General features: G+C 48.3%; 1 protein-coding gene across 1 annotated transcript in view; it reads left to right on the forward strand.

The window, feature by feature from the left end:
• The window catches only part of SLC4A5 (solute carrier family 4 member 5), a 113,394-nt gene that overhangs the window by 91,442 nt on the left and 3,204 nt on the right, over nt 1–18,748 (forward strand). Inside the window, exons 22-26 of the mRNA XM_074981542.1 lie at nt 2,341–2,413; nt 4,192–4,260; nt 8,411–8,584; nt 10,127–10,288; nt 16,222–16,289. Coding sequence (XP_074837643.1) covers nt 2,341–2,413; nt 4,192–4,260; nt 8,411–8,584; nt 10,127–10,288; nt 16,222–16,289 — 546 coding nt within the window. The remainder of the gene's footprint in view (nt 1–2,340; nt 2,414–4,191; nt 4,261–8,410; nt 8,585–10,126; nt 10,289–16,221; nt 16,290–18,748) is intronic.

The following is an 18,748-nucleotide window of genomic DNA, read 5'->3' on the forward strand; positions in this document are numbered from 1 at the left end:
CTGTGAGCTCCCCTCTCGCTCCCTGAGAGTGATGAAAGGGAACAGCAGGGAACCTCCTATTATGAATTGGGTGGGGAGGGGCTTGAGCCCCTACATCCTCCCTGAATAGCGCCCAATCGCCCCTGCACTCTGCATGCATGCATGCATGCTCCGGCCACCTGCCCTGAGTCCCCCTACATCCTCCCTGAATAGCGCCCAATCGCCCCTGCACTCTGCATGCATGCTCCGGCCACCTGCCCTGAGTCCCCCTACATCCTCCCTGAATAGCGCCCAATCGCCCCTGCACTCTGCATGCATGCATGCATGCATGCTCCGGCCACCTGCCCTGAGTCCCCCTACATCCTCCCTGAATAGCGCCCAATCGCCCCTGCACTCTGCATGCATACTCCGGCCACCTGCACTGAGTCCCCCTACATCCTCCCTGAATAGCGCCCAATCGCCCCTGCACTCTGCATGCATGCATGCATACTCCGGCCACCTGCCCTGAGTCCCCCTACATCCTCCCTGAATAGCGCCCAATCGCCCCTGCACTCTGCATGCATGCTCCGGCCACCTGCCCTGAGTCCCCCTACATCCTCCCTGAATAGCACCCAATCGCCCCTGCACTCTGCATGCATGCTCCGGCCACCTGCCCTGAGTCCCCCTACATCCTCCCTGAATAGCGCCCAATCGCCCCTGCACTCTGCATGCATGCATGCATACTCCGGCCACCTGCCCTGAGTCCCCCTACATCCTCCCTGAATAGCGCCCAATCACCCCTGCACTCTGCATGCATGCATTCATGCTCCGGCCACCTGCACTGAGTCCCCCTACATCCTCCCTGAATAGCGCCCAATCGCCCCTGCACTCTGCATGCATGCTCCGGCCACCTGCCCTGAGTCCCCCTACATCCTCCCTGAATAGCACCCAATCGCCCCTGCACTCTGCATGCATGCATGCATGCTCCGGCCACCTGCCCTGAGTCCCCCTACATCCTCCCTGAATAGCGCCCAATCGCCCCTGCACTCTGCATGCATGCATGCATGCTCCGGCCACCTGCCCTGAGTCCCCCTACATCCTCCCTGAATAGCGCCCAATCGCCCCTGCACTCTGCATGCATGCATGCATGCATGCTCCGGCCACCTGCCCTGAGTCCCCCTACATCCTCCCTGAATAGCGCCCAATCGCCCCTGCACTCTGCTTGCATGCATGCATACTCCGGCCACCTGCCCTGAGTCCCCCTACATCCTCCCTGAATAGCGCCCAATCGCCCCTGCACTCTGCATGCATACTCCGGCCACCTGCCCTGAGTCCCCCTACATCCTCTCCCCTGAGATCCTCCTTATACTCCCAGCCACCTGCCCTGAGCTCCTCTGTGTACACCCCGGTCCTGAATCCAGCACCTCCACACACACCATCTTCCGCCCTTAGCCCCTATACCGCTGACATCCTGCCCTGACTCCTGCATCCCTTCATGTCCCCACCTCCTGCCCTGAGCCCCCCATCCCCATCACAGCCCCTTTCTCTGAGCACCGCCCCCCAACCCTTGAATTTCTTACTGGGACTGTAGTATCTCTCTCCCCCTCCCACACACACACCCCCCCTCCCTGCCCTGGGGACGTGCCATACAACAGTTCTTGTAAGAGATTTAAATTACTTTCACCCTTGGGAGTGTCAGACGTCGCCTGTGACCTGTGGTCTTATGCCAGGGGTATTGAGACAATCTCTGGGTTTGTTTTGCCTCCTGCTGATCCCACTCAGACACTGCAGCTTTTAAAGTTTGAATCAGACCTCGGGGAGAGAGAAATTCAGGAAAGGACTGGGCTGACAAACAGACCAGAGTAGGAGGGAATTAAAGATCACACCAGGGAAACAGAGCAAGAGAAGCAGAGAGGAATATTGTAGTGAAAACCTAACCAGAGCCTGGCTGGCTGGCTATTCCCATATGTGTCTGTCTGCCGAGATCCCTCTCTGTAAATATATGGCACTACATCAGGGTAATCTTTAATGGCCAGGAGGGGCCTTTCAGACCCATCGAGGTCAGAAGGTTGCTATGAGGGGCTGAGAGAGCTCAGCTGGGAGTTAGAGATGCAGGTAAATGCTAGTGGCAGTGCTGGAGGAGGGGGAAAGATATGTAGAGAAAGGCATCTGGCCTGCTTGGGCTCTGAGATTTGTGTTTGAATTAACAAACTGTGCCCTGAGGCGTGGGCCTCTGAGAGGAGAAAAGGCTGTAGCATCCCACACTCCCTTTGGTTCTCCGCATCCCAGCTATTCACATCATCATAGGAACAGAAGCCAAATGCAAGAACTCTTCCCACCCTGATGCCATATTTCACTCTGTCACTTTTTGTTCTTTGCCAGGGAGCAGAGAGTCACTGGAATCATTGTTTTTGTCCTGACGGGGATATCTGTCTTCTTGGCTCCAATTCTGAAGGTAGAAATTCCTCTCTCTACTTTACACAATGTTCTTCTTTGCACAGTTTGCTGAGGAAGGCTCAGTCAATGTTCAGATACCTATATGACACCGAGCAGAGTACAGAGCTGTCAGAAACAATGGCCGAGTTGGGTATTGTTGGGTTACAGTGGGAAGCTCATATTATTTTGCTTTCTGGATAACTGCTAGAGAAAGTCTTGGAATCCTACAGTATAATATCCCCCCCCCACTAGACCACTGCCTGGCGCTCTTCTGTTTTGACTCCATTTCCTGAAAGGTGGGAGGTTACTGAGTTCTCTCTTAAAGTAGCACAAAGTCTATCTAGCTGCTGTCTCGCCAAGTAACTACTGGGACCAGCAGTGCTTGCTGTGTTATGTGCCATGGCCACTCAGAACTTCACGTGGAGAGAATTCAGACCAGTGATGGGCAACCTCGGCTAGAGAGTAGGCTGCACGAGCAGCCCTCCTTTATCTCAGGGGACTGCAAGGTTGTCCTAACTAAGATGGCCTGAGTCAGCTGACCTGGGCCAAACACAGCCCTGCCATGGGACTTTTATCACAGTGTAGATGTACCCCATAACTCAGTTCTGGGAGCCTCAGCTGTCTCGTTGGAAGATGGTTTGGGGGGGAATTCAGAACTCTGAGCGCTGGTCACGCGGCAAAATATAACTGGCGAAGGAAGCCGGCGAGTGACTTGCAATCTGACTGTTAGTGTTAGGGCCCTGGGCCATAGCAGGATAACATTTTAAGGCAGTCACAGGGCAACCCCCTGCTGGTCTGGGTTGACCTTCTCCTACTGGAACATCAGAGCTGTGTCCTGTTTGCTCAGCTCAGAAATGATTCACATCATGTCCAGCCTGCTAGAAAACTTGGAACATTAGTTGTGCTTTTCCTCTGTACAGTGTTTGTAGTAACCTGTCACTGTCGCGCAGAGGTGGCCAGCCAGTTGAGCACTAAGAGCCACGTATTATATATTTATTTTTAGATAGATAGAGAACATAAATATATAATGTGGCTTGATGCCCTCCCTCTCCCGCTCCCCCCAGAGCCAGGCACCCCCAGCCTCCCACTATAACTCAATCCCCCTCCCTCCCCCAGAACCAGGGCATCTCCAGTCCCCTGCTCATACTCAGTGCCGGGGGCGTGGAGAGCTCGGTGGCCTTGTACACCCAGGGTTGTGAGCTCAGTCTCTGAGGGGGCCTTTCAAGGGTCTCAGGCAGGTTAGATTGAAAAAAAAAGAAAATCTGTCAGGGACGGTGATACGTCCAGCTGTGAGGGCAGGGGACTAGACTGGATGTCCTCTTGAAGTCCCTTCCAGCTCTGTGAGATATGTATATCTCTGTGGCTCCCCAGAGCTGCCGCCACAGGCTTCTCATGCCAAGCCCTGGGGCGCATGCACAGACCTGCAGCCAGCGCTCCCAGCACGTGGCTCCAAACAGGAGCTATGTTTAATTGCTCAAAGAGCTGCATGTGGCTCAAGAGCCATGGGTTGGCCACCCCGCTATAGCATCTATCTGCTTGGGTGTGCATTAGGGTTTATTTTCAGCCAGGATTGCCTCAGTACGTCATTCTCATAGAATCATAGAACAATAGAGCTGGAAGAGACCTGAAAAAGCCATCGAGTCCAGCCCCAAGCAGGACCAAACCCATCAGATCAGCCCAGCCAGGGCTTTGTCGAGGAGACACTGGAGAGACACTGCTAGAAATGCCCTTTCTGCAGTAATTTCCAGGAGACATCTGAGCACCAGGTGCTTGTTTTTTTCCTTCCTGTGCCTGCAGTATATTCCTATGCCGGTGCTGTATGGAGTCTTTCTCTACATGGGAGTGGCCTCGTTGAATGGCATTCAGGTAAGAGTTTAACCTGCTACTGAGCTTGTTCCTGTCAGGTGCTGCTATCACAGTCCCAGTCACCATCTTTGTTTTCCCCATCTGTTTGCACCCCTTCGAGAAAACGGGATCATCGGTCGATCGTACAGATGGAGGAGATGGCGTGGAACCCCCAGACATCCCACTGTAGAGCAAAGGGCAGAACTGGGGCCTTCCAGTTTGCTGGAAAGAGTTCTGTAGTCCAGGACAGACTCAGAGTGCTGAAAGGAAAGGGGAATACACTGCTTGGGACTTCTAGTACTGTGGCCCGTCAGCATTGGGTCTCCAAAAAGAAGATGAGGCCATAGGGGAGTGAATGTCAGGGCATCCCTGGATCTGTGCCCTTTTCTGAGTTATAGACAGTGCAGCTAGAGGGAGACACCGATGGTTGCTGCCATGGGTGGCAGGTGGTGTAGGCAAGGGAAGGTATTGCCTGCCCAAAACTGCATGGTTCTCTGGCCGCCTGGGGAGTGCTGGGGCTGTGGCACAACTGTGTGGCCCACTGGAGAGAGCTGGAGCTGGGGCAGGGCTAGGCCGAGGGCTGCCTGGGAAGGGCTGGGCTGTGGTGTGGCAGCTTGGTCCTCCAGGCACTATGACCAGGTGGGACAGAAGGGGCCACACCACCGGCAGAGACACTTTAAGGGTCTAGGGAAGGTGAGGGCATGGGGGCAGTTACCTGGGGTAGGGGCTGGGGTTGGTTTCACAGGGGGAGGAAGGTAGCGGAAGGGGTGGGGCCTCAGGCAGAAGGGGCGGGCCTGGAACCAGCTTTCACCCACCGCCTGCTGTCGCAACTACAATGTCGTTCTGCTTAGGGTGGGCAAGCTTTCTCTAATCCTCCTTCCCTTCAGCCACCTCATTCACCACAAGCTGCAGGTATAAGAGGCAAAAGGAGGCAATGCCTTTCCTGGGACTTAGCGATACACCTCTCCCCTTCATCCTCTCCCTGTTCTGACAGTCCCTGAAGATTCTCACGGCAAGCTGGTACAATTTGCAGACTCAGGACTCTTCCCCTGAAGTGGATTTGTTAACTTAAAAGTGAAAAGGCTTCTAGCTTGTCAGACCTATTAACGTAACCCTGAACCCATGAAACGGCCATTACCTGGGTAATGAAGCTATTTTAACAGGCATGTATCAACCCTGAATTTGCTGACAAAACCAGTTGTGTGTTACTATGTGTACAGGACCTTAGTTTAAAATCTGCTTTAAATGTTTCATTAGTTTCTGGCTCAAGCTTATAAAATTGCATCTCTTAAAAAAATCCTGTCATAAATATTTAGATGCACAACCTGAGTATTCAACTTTAGCTTGTAGTGCATGGAGCTGCAGACATACGTTTTTTTTAAAATAAATTCTTCAAGAGACCACCCTGCTCTGAAATAATTTTTTAAATTTTAATTACTGTAGTACAAAAACTTGCTTCCAAGATCTTCCTGTCCTTTCTATCCCTTCCTACTTCCCTTTTGCCCTCTCTGTTGCAGAGAGCCCTTAAATGGACAACATTCCTTTTCTTCCAGATAGAAGTAAAGTGGAAATTCGTTTGTTGAGCTATGTGCTGAACTAGTTTTAAGAGACTCTCTGCCCAAAACAATACCTTACTAAGATATAAAATCCTTTGATATGCCTGAAATGTTTGCAAACTTATTTTAACATACAGTGAAATTTCATAAACGTGTCTTATTATGAAAATCACACTCAATAAATTAGTGTTCCCCTTTTCTAAAAGCAACGAACGTTGTTATGAACACACTAAACTGCTCTGACCAATTAATTTAAACTAATATCTTTGCTTCAGTGAGTTCAAATATGTAGTAATCTGGAATGCTTTCCTGATGAGGAATTTAAGAGTACATTTAAAATATAAAATCAGCTTAGAAATACTGGTGAAGAAAATACAAAACAGAGAAGGGCTGCCTCATATATTCCAGAACATTTAATACTATATTCAGCTGGACAACTGACTTGCCCTTACTACTGAATCTTTGCGTACAAATTGCTGACAAATTTCAGGGTATATCAAGAAACCTGTGACTGACATTTTTATTCCCAAGTTAGTGCTTTTAAATAAGTACCTTCTGCAGGTCCAGTTTTCGCAATCAGGCATGCAGTGGAAAACGTGCTCCATTTTCTTTTAGAAAGAAACTTGAGAAGTCTTTTTTTCCCCCACATGCCACTAGCTACCTTTAGGGTCAGCGTTTTGGCTGCTGGAGGCGGGTGAGCAGAGAGATGAGGAAGGCAGTGGGCAGGGTCTGGGCAGAGCAGGGTTGGAATATGGGGGGGCCCACATGCTATGGAGCTTGCCTCCCCAGGCAGCAGCTTCACCCACCTCCCACGTTATCCACCCCTCCCCATCTGCTGGGAAACTGCCTGTGTTCCTTGCTCCCGAGGGAAAGCCCTGGAAGGTGCAGGGAGATTGACTCGACCAGGCGCGTGGTTTAGTGCCTGACTGATTAAGGGCTGGTGGCAGGAAGGCGAGGCTGACATTTAATCAGGCCACATTTGAAACTACTCAGCTGCTGAGCTTGTAAAGGATCTTTGGCTCGGTACAAACAATTGTTCAGTTTCCCATCATGGTAAGAATATTCTGCATTGCTGGGTTGAGCTGGCTGGGCACCCATAGAGGCAGCAAAACCCCACTGGGGGCTCTGCAGGGCTGGCCATGACTGCCTCTGTATTTGATCTGATTTCTGTCTTCCCCAGTTATCATTAATGCCTCGAGCCCAAATTTGGTGTCTGAACACAAATGTGACAGTTCTTGTGGTGCTCAGATACTACAGTGATGAAGGGTGGATATGGACGTGGGGTTGAGATAGGAGCTGGCCTCTGTATATGTGACAACCAGCAATTTCTTAATGGATAACAGGGATTTTCTGCCCTTTTAACCTGAAGGTTAATTTCACTTTAAACATAGTGGGACCAAGTTATCCCATCTGAAATATCACTGACCGTAATGGAGTTACCAGGAAGGAATTTGGCCTGCTGAGAAATGTTCCCTCTAATTTTTTCTATCCATAAGCAGAATAAATTTTGTTATGTGCACTGAGGCATGTGCAAATGTGCATCGTAAATAGAATAAAGTCCTGGCTGTGGGCGCTCTGCTAATCAGCTGGGCTGCATTTGAATATCTCCTGAGGGGCTGCATAAGCTCACAGCATACCAGGAACAAGCCTGCTGAATTTTAATCACTTTTTTTGTTTTGTCATTTTGTTTGTTTGTTTGAAATGGAGGTTAAAGCTGCATTGAAGCGTCAGGCTCCAGGTTAATATGGTCTGAACTCCAGAAATTATTTTAAGGCAGATATAATAGCTTGAGCTCCCAGGAACCTAAATCCAAACAGAAGTATTTATTTGTGGAAACCTGCGTAAACAAGGGAAGACCATTTTGCTGGTTGATGCTTTATAGGATTAGAACACAGGGTTTCCAGAGCAAGTTCAGCTCCTGCCTCTAGCTGTAATCAATACTGGAGACTTCAGAGGAAGGTAACAACCCCCACTGCCCCTTAATCCCTGCCCCATCCAGTAATTCACTTGACCATGCATGCAGTGAGTGATACATTTCTCAGGGAGGAAGGACTGGGATTCCTTCCTGACCCCTAGGGACATGCAATACGTGCCCTGATGCATGAGATCTAATTACCCAGACTTTACATGCAGAGCCACAAACTGAATCATAGGACCCTTTGGTATATTTTTTTTCTTCTCTGCCCTTTGAGAGCAGATGGTGTAAAAGATGCAATGGGCTGGTCTAGTTCTGAAGATGTTCTGGGAGAGTTCTGTGACCTATGTAGTGTAGCACAGACAATCTGATGGCAACGATCCCTTCATGCCTTGCAATCTGCAGATCTGCATAACAGCTCATGGGGCCAGTTCTGAAGTCCTCATTCAGGCAAATCTCCTAATAGACTTAGTGGATATGTAATAATATCAGAGAGGTAGCCATGTTAGTGTGTACTCCAACAATAGTGGATATTTGCCTAATTTGGATCCAAGAAAGGCCCATTCTGGGCCAAAACCTTTGGCAGCTGTCCCTGCTGCACTCTGCTCTCCAGCCAGGACAGTGCATGGGACCGGTGCCCATTTCAGAACCAAACCCATTACTTTGGAATGGAGACTAACAGATTGCTTTTCCCTGGCAGTTCTGGGACCGCTGCAAGCTCTTCCTGATGCCAGCCAAGCACCAGCCTGACTACGTCTTCCTTCGCCACGTGCCCCTGCGGCGGATCCACCTCTTCACCCTGGTGCAGATCATCTGCCTCGCCGTCCTCTGGATCCTGAAGTCCACGGTGGCAGCTATCATCTTCCCTGTGATGGTAGGGCCGCCACTCTCACACAGGGGTTCCTTAGAACAGCTCATGGGTGGGGAGCAGCTGGGTTCCTCCATAGTTCCCTCCACCCTTGTCTAATCAGGAGAACACCTCTCATCTTCTACCTGGGCTTTGTCTTTATTCTTAAATAGAGAAAAAGGCCTTAAGGCAGCAGGTCTATATTCACGCTGATCTTCCTGGCTTCCCGCTAACTTTCCGTCCTCTTCAGAGAGCCACTGAGCCTTTTATCATATCCATGAGTTAGAACTAAAGAGCTCATCTGCCTGGAAGGCCGTCAGCCTTCCATGGGGTGACCATTATTCATGGGTCCTTGTCCAACGATGACAGGGGAGACAGCTTTGAGGTGCCGGCCTGAGGTTTGACAGACCTCGAATCCCTTGGTGGAAGTCTCTTCTGATGGCCATGTGTTGCAGCCATACTGGGTCACACCAAAAGGTCATCTAGCCCAGTATCCTGTCTTCCAACAGTGGCCAATGCCAGATGATTCAAAGGAAATTAACAGAACAGGGAAACATCAAGTGGATTAGAGTGGATGAAATATGAGCCAACAGTGTGCCCTGGTAGCCAAGAGAAGGCTAACAGTACACTGGGCTGTATTAGTAGGAGCATTGCCAGCAGATCTAGGGAAGTGAATATTCCCTTTTATTCAGACTGGTGAGGCCACATCCGGAGTATTGTGTCCAGTTCTGGGCCTTACCCCGTTACAGAAAGGATTTGGACACACTGGACAGAGGCCAGTGGAGGGTAACGAAAACAATGAGAGGGCTGGAGAACATGACTGATGAGGAGAGGCTGAGGGATTTCATCTTATTTAATATGCAGAAGAGAAGGGTGAGGAGGGATTTGATAGCAGCCTTCAGCTACCTGAAGGGGCTTCCAAAGAGGATGGAGGAAGGCTGTTCTCAATAGTGGCAGGTGACAGAACAAGGAGCAATAATCTCATGTTGCAGTGGGGGAGGTCTAGGTTGGATATTAGGAAAAACTGTTTTAACTAGGAGAGTGGTGAAATAATGGAATGAGTTATGGAAGGAGGTGTAGAATCTCCTTCCCTAGAGGTGTTTAAGTCCTGGCTTGACAAAAACCTGGCTGGGATAATTTAGTTGGGTTTGGTCCAGCTTTCAATAGGAGGTTGGACTTGATGACCTCCTGAGTTCTCTTCCAACCCTGGGTTTCTATGGTTCTAAGTGATCCCTCCCCTGTCACCCATTCCCAGCTTCTGACAAACAGGGCCCAGGGTAATAACCATCGAGGGACCCGTCCTCCATGAATTTACCTAACTCTCTTTAGCAGTTCTGTAAACTTTCCTGTGTGAGAACTAACCAGGTTACAGAGTTCTTCCCTCAGCCCAAATCTCCAAGCAGTTCTGTTCTAGCTGGCTGTGCATATGCTTTTCTCCCATTGTGTCCTCTTCCTCTAGCTCAGTTTCAGAGCCCATCCCATGCTGTTCAATGGAATCTAGTCACGAATCTGGATCTATTCTGTATGCATTAGCTGTGGAGGTTAAAGCGCTCTCCCTCTCCCCTTTAGATTTTAGCCCTGATCTTAGTGAGGAAAATGCTGGATTTCGTCTTTTCCCAACACGACCTGGCCTGGATCGATAATATCATCCCCGAACGGGAGAAAAAAAAGGAAGACGACAAGAAGAAGAAGAAGAAAGGCAACAAAGGGGAGGATGAAAGTGAGGATGAGGTATGTCCATGCTTGGGAGGAACAGGGGCTTACAGTTGGTTAGTGCTATGGGTGCGTGCCCTCCCCTGCAGGGAGGGAAACTTAATACCACTCAGATAAGTTCCTTGGGATCCTTCCACTTCTACTGCAGTTCTATTCTGAAATGTAGCTCTGTCAAAGCAATACTTTGAGGGCCCATGTTTATCATCATCGCTCTGTGCCTCAGTTCTGCCCCCCTCCCACACCCCCGGCAGGTTCCCTTTGTTTAAGGTGCTCTGCAATCTCCCGATGAAAGGCGCTTAGTAAGAGGTAGGTGGTATTATTATTGTTCCCTTGATTGCCAGGTTCAGTGTGCTCAGATTACAAGTTAAAGATTTCAAGGCAAATTCTGCCCTCCCTCACTGACACCTGGGCAGTTCCTTCAGTGAAGAGACCGCAGAGCAACCTATTATTTGCCACCTAATAAACAATTCTGTGCATAAGGCAGAAGCAATACCGTTCAGCTCCCTTTCTCAGTGTGGGACGGGCTCTGGAGGGACAACAGGAATCCAGATCAGTAACTACCTATTTGTAGTACTCAACTGGGCAAGGCTGCCGCCAACACATGCAGGGAGCAGATCTGCTAAGGAGGCACCAGGAGAGCTCTGCACAGATACAAAATGGGTATCCACATTTGCATCTACCTCCACAAAAATGAGCATTACCAACACTTTCACAGCTCACTGAGTAAATTACAGCTAAATAACAGCGCAGAACACAAAGAACCAGGACTAGTGGTTGTAAACAAACTTTATGGGACCACAGGAAAGTTGGCTACATCCATGATAAATAGTTGCCTGGCTAACTAAAATCGTGCTGGATTATGGATGTTGCCAGATGAGAGAGTTCTGGATTAGAGAGCCCCACAGATATCTGCTCCATATCCGCATTCAGTTTTGGTCACCTCATCCTCCAAAGATCTAACATTCAAAATGATTAGAAGCATCAAAGGAAGGTTTTTAATCAGGTGGGAGACTGAAGAGACTAGGGTAACATACTTAAAATGAGTAGAAGAACATGCTTTGTTAATGCAGCACATCATTAACCTGCGGAACTCACTTCTGCAGGACAGTGTTAATGCAATTGTTTCAGTAAGTCAAAGGGGTAGGCATTTGTAGGACTCAAAATAGCAGTGGCTGTTCTGTTAGCTAAGATAAATGTTAGCAGAGCTTAAACTGATGCATAGCATTCATTGTTAGAGCTGTCGCATTTTCCCCTGCCTCAGAGCTGGCTGCGTTTTAGTGAAGAATGTCTTCTGTGCCTAGAAGGATCTTATTTCCCCAGAGACCTCTAATCTAGAAATTTTGCTTAGTCTAATCTTTATGTCCCCTTGGCCGTGTCTACACAAGCCCCAAACTTCGAAATGGCCACGCAAATGACCATTTCGAAGTTTACTAATGAAGCGCTGAAATGCATATTCAGCGCTTCATTAGCACGCGGGCGGCCGCAGCACTTCGAAATTGATGCGGCTCGCCGCCGTGCGGCTCGTCCCGACGGGGTTCCTTTTCGAAAGGACCCCACCTACTTCGAAGTCCCCTTATTCCCATCAGCTCATGGGAATAAGGGGACTTCGAAGTAGGCGGGGTCCTTTCGAAAAGGAGCCCCGTCAGGACGAGCCGCGTGGCAACGAGCCGCGTCAATTTCGAAGTGCTGCGGCCGCCCGCGTGCTAATGAATTGCTGAATATGCATTTCAGTGCTTCATTAGTAAATTTCGAAATTGCCATTTGCATGGCCATTTTGAAGTTTGGGCCTCGTGTAGACATAGCCCTTATGTGAATTATTTACCAAGTAATTTAACCCTTGTATCCAATCCCCTTGTTTAGCCAGATGTTTTCTGATGTCCCCCACATTGCACCAATCAATGGTTTTGACAATAATTTCTAAAAGCTTGAAGGATTCTTTAGCATGAAAGGTGTGTTAGAACAGTAAGCTATTGCTCCAGGCAGGCACATGTTAACTTGATTAATGTTACGCAGCACTACTGGTGCTGATCTTTCCACCATGCAAATAGATAGTTGTCTAGGGTGGGATTTTCAATGGGAGCTGGATACCCAGTCCCTTATCCCCCTTTGATTCATTTAGTGCTAAAGGACTTTTGTATTTTCATCAGCATGTGTATGTTTCCAGGCATGCGAAGCCCGGACGTGCCTGTACGAATCAATGTGTTCACTGGCTCTTCCCACTTTTTTCCCAGCCTCGCTTCCCAACTCCCTCAGTTATAAAGATCCCAATGGAACCGATCCAAACAGACCCCCAAAACGGTATCCATTGCATTACCAGTAAGTACAGTGCTTAGGTTCTCTCTAACCTTATTGCTATGTACTAACCCTCGGCTCCTCAGTCTGTTTTGTGACTAATCCAAGAAACCCGCTGCAGGTGCTTGTCTTGTTTTGAACCTGTACATGTGTGCAGATAAGGGATCTGCAATAAGGCTTGAGGGAAAAAACATATATACATGGTTCTGTCACCTGTTTGCAAGATCTAAATTTGATTTCAAAATTGTTTTGCTGCCTGAAAGAGCCGCATTCTGGCCCAGGCATGCCAGAAGCCTCTTGCAACAACCTGTTCTTCTGAGGTGACAAGCCCATGGTCAGCTCAAGAACCAGGAACGCTGTAGTACTAATTCTGGTTGTGATACTGATATACTTGCATGGCCATGGGCAAGTCACTTTACTGTAGTGATGGGTGCATTTATCATCACCTGGAGAGGGAAGAACATTCTTGTGCCTATTTCCTCATACATAAATATGTAAAGGATAATGTTTTAGCTGCCACATGGGGAGGATTTAGTTAATGTGTGTGTGTAGTACCCAGAGGCACTGAGACCTCATCTAGGGTGAGTAAAGTCTCTGCTCTACAGCCTCAGCTGAGAGCCAGCTGGCCTTTAGGTCATGTGGTAAAGTGCAGGGCTTTAGACCCTATGCTTGCAGGTTCTCTCTCCCTGGGGCTGGCAACCTGGGTCTGTCAGCGTTACACAGGGTGTATTTGTAAAGGGACAAGTGCTGCTTGCTGGTGTTAGTGTCAGATGATTTCAGATTCAGGACCTCCATCCTAGCCTTAGCTTCACTGCCAGCTCCCTTTGGTACACCAGGCAAGGGCCTGGCAGCCGAAGGTGGATTCTGATTTTGGCCGTCCAACTTTGTGCATTTCAGACATGGTTTTCAGAGGTGTTGAGCACATGCTGAGCTCTGTTGAAGCTGCAGGTGTTCATCAAATGAAAAGATAGGCCTTCTGGGGGAAACACTCACTAGCTTCTCTGGGCCTCTCCTGTGGCAGCATGGTACAGGAAGCAGTGATCGCTCCGGAAAATCATTAACCAAGGCTGCATTTGGGCCCAGTAGGCACTGGCTTTGTTTGCATTTGTTGGATTAAAGACCCCCTTGTATTCTCAATAGACACCTGTGCTAATAGCTTTCCCTGTCTGCCATCTTTCCTGCCCCAGGCTGCAGCAAGTCAGAGAGATGCTCTAGTCGCAAGCCAGGTCTACCCTAGGGAAATAAGTTGATTTCAGCTGTGCAATTTTAGCTATGTCAATTGTGTAGCTAGAATCGACTTATTTGCTATCGACTTACCTGGCTATCCTCACTAAGGAAAGTCAACGGGAGAGTTTTTCCCAGCGACCTCCCTTACTCCATGTATCTCGCGAGGAGTACAGAGGTTGACTGCGACCCGAGAGGTCGATTTCATGCCTCCAGACTAGACATGCAAAATCAAACCCTGGAAAGTTGCTCTTCCAGGTAACATGTAAAACTTTACTGGGTCGCCTTGTTGAACGGTCTGACTTATTTGGAGTGTGTCTTTTTCTGCGCGGTGACTTGTATTGAGCCAGATCTTACTTCTGAATATCCCCAAGTTCTGCTCCACTCCAGGAGTCTTGACAGGTTCAAACCGCAGCAGTGCTGGTAACTGCATACGTCCCTCTTGGGTGTGGGTTGGCTGGAGGTGTGTGGCACGTATCCAATTACTAGCACTGCTCATAAGGAAAAGGGGTGAGCCAAAAATTCAGTGGGTCAGATTCCAAAGTGGAGTCTGAGGACTCAAAGCCAAAGTAATTTCCTGGGTGGTCTCCATGGGCTGTGATCTGCACCATATTTGCTTACTCTCTTAGAATCTCTTTGGCTCTGTGAGCAAAACCCCACAGGAGTGATTTCTGGGCAGGGTGTTAAATTACCCATCAACATTTCTGACTGACTGAGGTTGGAGTAGCTTGCTCACAGTGGAAGGCACAAAACACTCCAGCTCTAAATTTAGTTATTGTACTGACTTTGACCCCTCAAGTCTATCTGATCTACCCTCTTCCATGAGATGCCCCTGCCATCAGCCATGGGGTCGCTGAACTCTTTGAACCAATAACTTATTCCGCACTGTGGCAGCCTGACATGTGAGCTGTCCCAGCTTTTGGTGGGCTATTAGGGAAGAGACGTAAATGGTCAGCATTCATGCCTGGTACTCACTAGCTGTCCTTGCGTATGGTTCCTTCTCTCGAGGTTGCTCTGTGGGACAGTCTTCGGTGGGGTGTCAGACCAGAGTAGTTAAGGTGACAACTTGTGGGCACTTGTTTGCCTTCAGCTGCTTTGAAAGCCCTAACCACGAGGTTTAATCCTCTGGGAAGGTGAATTTGGATTTGCCATGACCAGCCATTCATACAGACTTCTGGCTTTATCCAAATGCACCCCTTTTATGGCTTCTGGTTCCTATTTAGCTGGAGGTTCGGAATATTTATTGTCTCCATAAATAGTCCAGTTTCCAGTGAGCAAGGAGTCCCCCTGTTCCCCTTGTAGTCAGGGAGAGTTTTATTTCAAGGGGATCAAGATTTGACCCTCAAGAACAAGCACTTAAGTAGTTTAGGAGCCTACCTGTCATTGACTCAATTCAGTTTAGGCTCTTTGTGCCAAAAGCACCTTTGAAAATATGACTTAGGTTCCTAAGTCACTTAGACACTTTTGAACATTGCATCTTTTGACCCTGCATTTACTAACTCAGAGATTTTCTCCTTTTCCCTGTTTCTCTAGTTTTTATTGTTTTTGCACCAGGTTCACAAAATCCGTAGACCTGACCCGGGTTTTGCCACCTAAACAAAAGTGGCTCAACTTTCAGAGTTTTGGGAGCACCCACAGATCCCCATGGAAACCCCCATAAGTGCTGGTGGTGCTCTGCATCATTTTACCTGGCTTCCTACATCTTTCTTTCGGCATCTACACTTGGGCTCCCATGCTCAGAAATGTGGGGTTAGAAATTGAAAAGAAAAAGCTAGTCAGGTTGAGTCAGGAATCAAAAACCAAAAAGAGCAGCAGATTTCCGAATCTCTTTTGCCTCGGTCTGAGGAGGATTTCCAAAGATGTAGAGGCACCTAGCCGTTCGTCAGAGAGTTGGATACTCAACTCCCGTTTGTCCCAGTGACACAAACTCCCCTTTATGGCTGTATTCATTTAAAAATACAGCATTTCCAATTGATGTTCCCACTCATCCCTTCCAGCCACGGGCAGATTTTTCCCCTGCCCATGTGCAGAATAAATTTTAAGTGCACCGAGGCATGAGCCGATGTGCACCACCAACATAAACAAAAAAACAAAACCGTGGGTGCTCTGCAAATCAGCAGAGCAGGATTTGACTCTCTCCTCGGTGGGTGCACAAGTGCCCAGTTTACAAGGAACACTGATTCCGATGTTTTTTTTTCCCCTCTCATGTCAATTAGTAGATGGGTGTGTAAGTTCACTGAACTTCATAGTTGAAGTCTCAAGACTGCTGGGGGCTGATTGCTAGAAGCCCACAGTTATGCAGAGAAACTTCAGCCTTTTCCCTCTAAATGGGATGATCTCGGGGGATTTCTTTGATTTTTTTTTTTTTTTTTTTTTTTTTTTTCGTTTCGTCCTGACCCTGAAATGGTTTCATGTGCGTCTGTGTTTCCCTCCAGGAAAGAAGTCCCCCAGCTGGAGCTTTGCGTTCTGATTCTTCTCCTAATGGTTCAGACCTGGATCGCAGGTAAACAGCGCTTCATACGCTCCTCTTCCCCTCCCCGCTCCTCAGCCCTGCCCCAGGTCGTTAGCATCTGGCACCTCCATGGGAGGAAGAGGAATTGGTTCAGACAACAGGAGAAGGTTTGATTCAGCATGATGGGGTGACAGGAAGGGAGGGAAACTTCAAGCTGATGAGGAGGAATAAAAATTTGAACCCATTGCTCTGGCGTGGTGCAGGTCGCCCTTGGTGCAGAGGTCACTTACATCACAGGGGTTGAAATGTTGTGTAAAGCCTGCTCTTGCCTTCTGCAAAGCGGTCAGTTATGGGTAGATCCCCGCGCAGGTAGAAAATTTGGTGTCCGCGTCAGCATCAGCAAAAATGAGCCACGGAGATCCACGTGCACAGAGATAAAGTGGATATCTGCACGTTTGCAGGGGTCAAGATACAGAATTTGTGTCTGTAGCTGCAAAAATGAGCACAGCTATCTGCAGCCACACCCACAGATGCTGGTACTCATGGATATAAAGTGGATATCCATGGATTTGCAGGGCTCTAGTTATGACTGAGTCTCAGCTGCAACCCCGGGGTATGACTGCAGCTTGTGCAAACATACTTCAGCCGGCTGAATCTAGTTTACCAGAGCAGAAAAGTAGCAGCAGTAGCATGGTCTGTACAAGCCTATCTGCACCCTGGGTAACTTCTTGAATGGCCAGCTCTATTGCTCCAGTAGCCAAGCAAGCTAGATTACAGCTAGCGTGAGTGTGGCAACACAAATTGCAATAATTCCTCAGGATTGCAGTAGGGACCTACCATAAAGGGGATAAATACTCGCTCAGGGCCAATGGTATCACTTAAAACCACGCTGGACAAAAGCCCTGTCTAACCAGCTGTAGGAGCACAGCATCGGCCAGTTGATTAGGCTAGAAAATTGACTTTAAAGAGCTGTAATTCTCTCCAGTCTCTTCTGCTGGAGCCCCCTCATGCCTGATGGTGCTTGAATGAGCCCCCAAACTATTAGTCTACTGGGGAAATGATGTCTGAGTTCATCTGGGCATTGGATGCCTGTTAATTGCATCTGTCAGTAGCAAAGGGTAGGAAATAAAAGACCCAGGGTTCTCTGTGGCATACAATCACTTGTCATCAAACCAAGTGTGTGATGCAAACTACAAAAGCTGATATGGAGGTTGACCCAGTTGCTGGTTCAATCCCAGCCCAGGCTTTTGTCGTCTCTAGGCCCTGTAGTGCTTGTATTGGTGGAGTGGGGAGATCTCAGTCTGTCAAACTGCCAATAGAATTAACATGAATTGTCCCCTTCACTGGAGAGAACTCAAGGAGTGAGCATCCATGTCTTGCCCAGAGAACCCCTCTGAGGCAGGGTAAGAAAAGCTGATGTGTAGATAGAAAGAGATCTTTAGCCTCCATGCGCACCAGTCCTGTCGTCTTCTTTTTTGGCCCCTATGATCTGATGATTTCTAGGTCCTGGGCCCACTTCCTGAGTGAGAGGGGCAGAGCAGGACTTTCCTTCATGGACTGAGAGGGGACATGGTAACAATTTTCAAGTACCTAAGAGGTTATTACAAGGAAGAGGTAGAAAAATTATTCTTCTTAACCTCTGATGCCCAAGAAGCAATGGGCTTACATTGCAGTATGGGAAGCTGAGTTTGGACATTATGGAAAAACTTCCTGTCAGGGAGGTTAAGCGTTAGAATAAATTGCCTCGGGAGGCTGTGAAATCTCCATCGCTGGAGATTTTTAAGAGCAGGGTAGATAAACGTCGGTCGGGGATGGTCTAGACAGTGCGTGGTCCTGCCATGAGTGCAGGGGACTGAACTTGATGACCTCCTGAGTGAGGTTCCTTGCAGTCCCAGTTATCAAATATGCTGATGTGCATCTGCCAGCATGAAATTCGCAGTGCCTCCAAAGAAAGCAGAGATTGGTGTTCCTGTGTGTACTTCATTCGTAGTACCAACTATCAGGGTCGGTTTTCTCCATCCTTTCCCATTCCAATATGTAATGTGACTATATTTGGATGTCATGATTGATGGAAATATGTGAGCAGACATTAAACTTCCCGACAGGAGTAAGTGTGAGTTAAAGATATGACCTCAGTCTTGTATTCTGAATTTTTCTGGCTTGTACCTTTTGTTCTGCCCTGTTGCAGATGTATGTCATTTGACTAGGTTCTTAAGTCAGATTCGTCCCTGGTGTAACTTCAGTGAGAACAGTCGGTCTCTTGTGAAACATGTCTCATCTTAAAGATCAGATGGAACATGTATTCAAAGGGCCCTGGGCTCATTGTTTTAGGCTTTATAAAAACTAAGCTTTTAGTAAACAAAAAGACTGGTACAAATGTTTCCATTGTTTTGTTTTGTTTTTTTTTAAATTAATTCTAATAGAAATTAGGGTTTAAAGCAAATCAGGATCTTTCCGCACATTGCGAAAGATTGCAGACTTGGGTTTCATCCCTGAGAGCCAGAAGGTGC

Source organism: Carettochelys insculpta, chromosome 31, assembly GCF_033958435.1.
Source record: "Carettochelys insculpta isolate YL-2023 chromosome 31, ASM3395843v1, whole genome shotgun sequence".
Lineage (NCBI taxonomy): Eukaryota > Metazoa > Chordata > Testudines > Carettochelyidae > Carettochelys > Carettochelys insculpta.